Raw genomic sequence first — 950 nt, 5'->3', positions numbered from 1 at the left:
ACAAGATGTCGGCTGTCTTCTGAGATGACTTCTAGAATGTGGCCATGTCTCAGATCTTTCAACTCACTGAAGCATCTTACCATCTCAGACTCCTCTCTCAGCTTCCCTCCATCTCCTCCTGAGCTACCATCGGTCACAAACATATCAGCCGAGAGAGTGACGTCACAGTGCTATGAAGGTCTAATCTCATCGCTCCCTGGTTTGGAAGGTATTGATATCACGATGGATGATGCGGAGGGAGACATTGATCGTTACACCGCTGTTCTTCGTCGAACAGCAGGGCAGAAACTCAAACGCATTTATCTTCATGGTCCGTCATCACTTTCACCAGAGAAGAGCCGTGTAACGAGAGAGACAATGAGAGGACTGGGTCTGGTCATCAAAGAACATACACAGAACCTGCAGAAGCTCCATCTGAAATGGGTGAAGTGTACAGACGAGGATGACTTAGTTTACCTTATCGACTGCTGCAGACATGTGAAAGCGATGAGATACGTTTGGTAAGTTCTTGTTTAATAAAATTTTAGATTTAGATTAATTTATTTTCCGTTTACAAAGCAAGCACAACAAAATCAAACAATACATAGTTAAATTTAAAGTACAACATCAATCGAAATAAGGTATAAACAATGAGAACTAATGCAAATTAAAGTAACTTTGACTATAATAACTATATAAAACAGAACGGAGGGGCTTGCCAAGAAAAGCGAAGCTTGTATGGGAGGCAAGCCCCCGTAACGTATATTACAAAACTATAGTATAAAGGAGAGACGGAAGACAGTTTAAAAGGAGGCTATACAAAATATCGAAGGTAACAACGAAAGAGTGAACCAAATTAGAATAAATGATACTAGTAATAACAATAAAAATAAAAAAAAAATAACAACATGGTTACAATAATTGTGATTATGAGGGAGGAACAGAGAGACAAATGTAGGGAGAGAGAAAGG

The 950-nt window shown here is 39.4% G+C and overlaps 1 protein-coding gene across 1 annotated transcript; it reads left to right on the top strand.

Moving 5' to 3' along the window:
- Positions 1 to 504, top strand: LOC121416608. Its single transcript, XM_041610098.1, has one exon. The coding sequence runs from the start codon at positions 25 to 27 to the stop codon at positions 502 to 504; it is 480 nt and encodes a 159-aa protein (XP_041466032.1). The 5' UTR covers positions 1 to 24.
- Positions 505 to 950: the final 446 nt, after the last annotated feature.

The sequence above is a fragment of the Lytechinus variegatus genome, chromosome 6, assembly GCF_018143015.1.
Source record: "Lytechinus variegatus isolate NC3 chromosome 6, Lvar_3.0, whole genome shotgun sequence".
Taxonomy (NCBI): domain Eukaryota; kingdom Metazoa; phylum Echinodermata; class Echinoidea; order Temnopleuroida; family Toxopneustidae; genus Lytechinus; species Lytechinus variegatus.
This window is presented reverse-complemented; position numbering and strand designations above follow the sequence as displayed.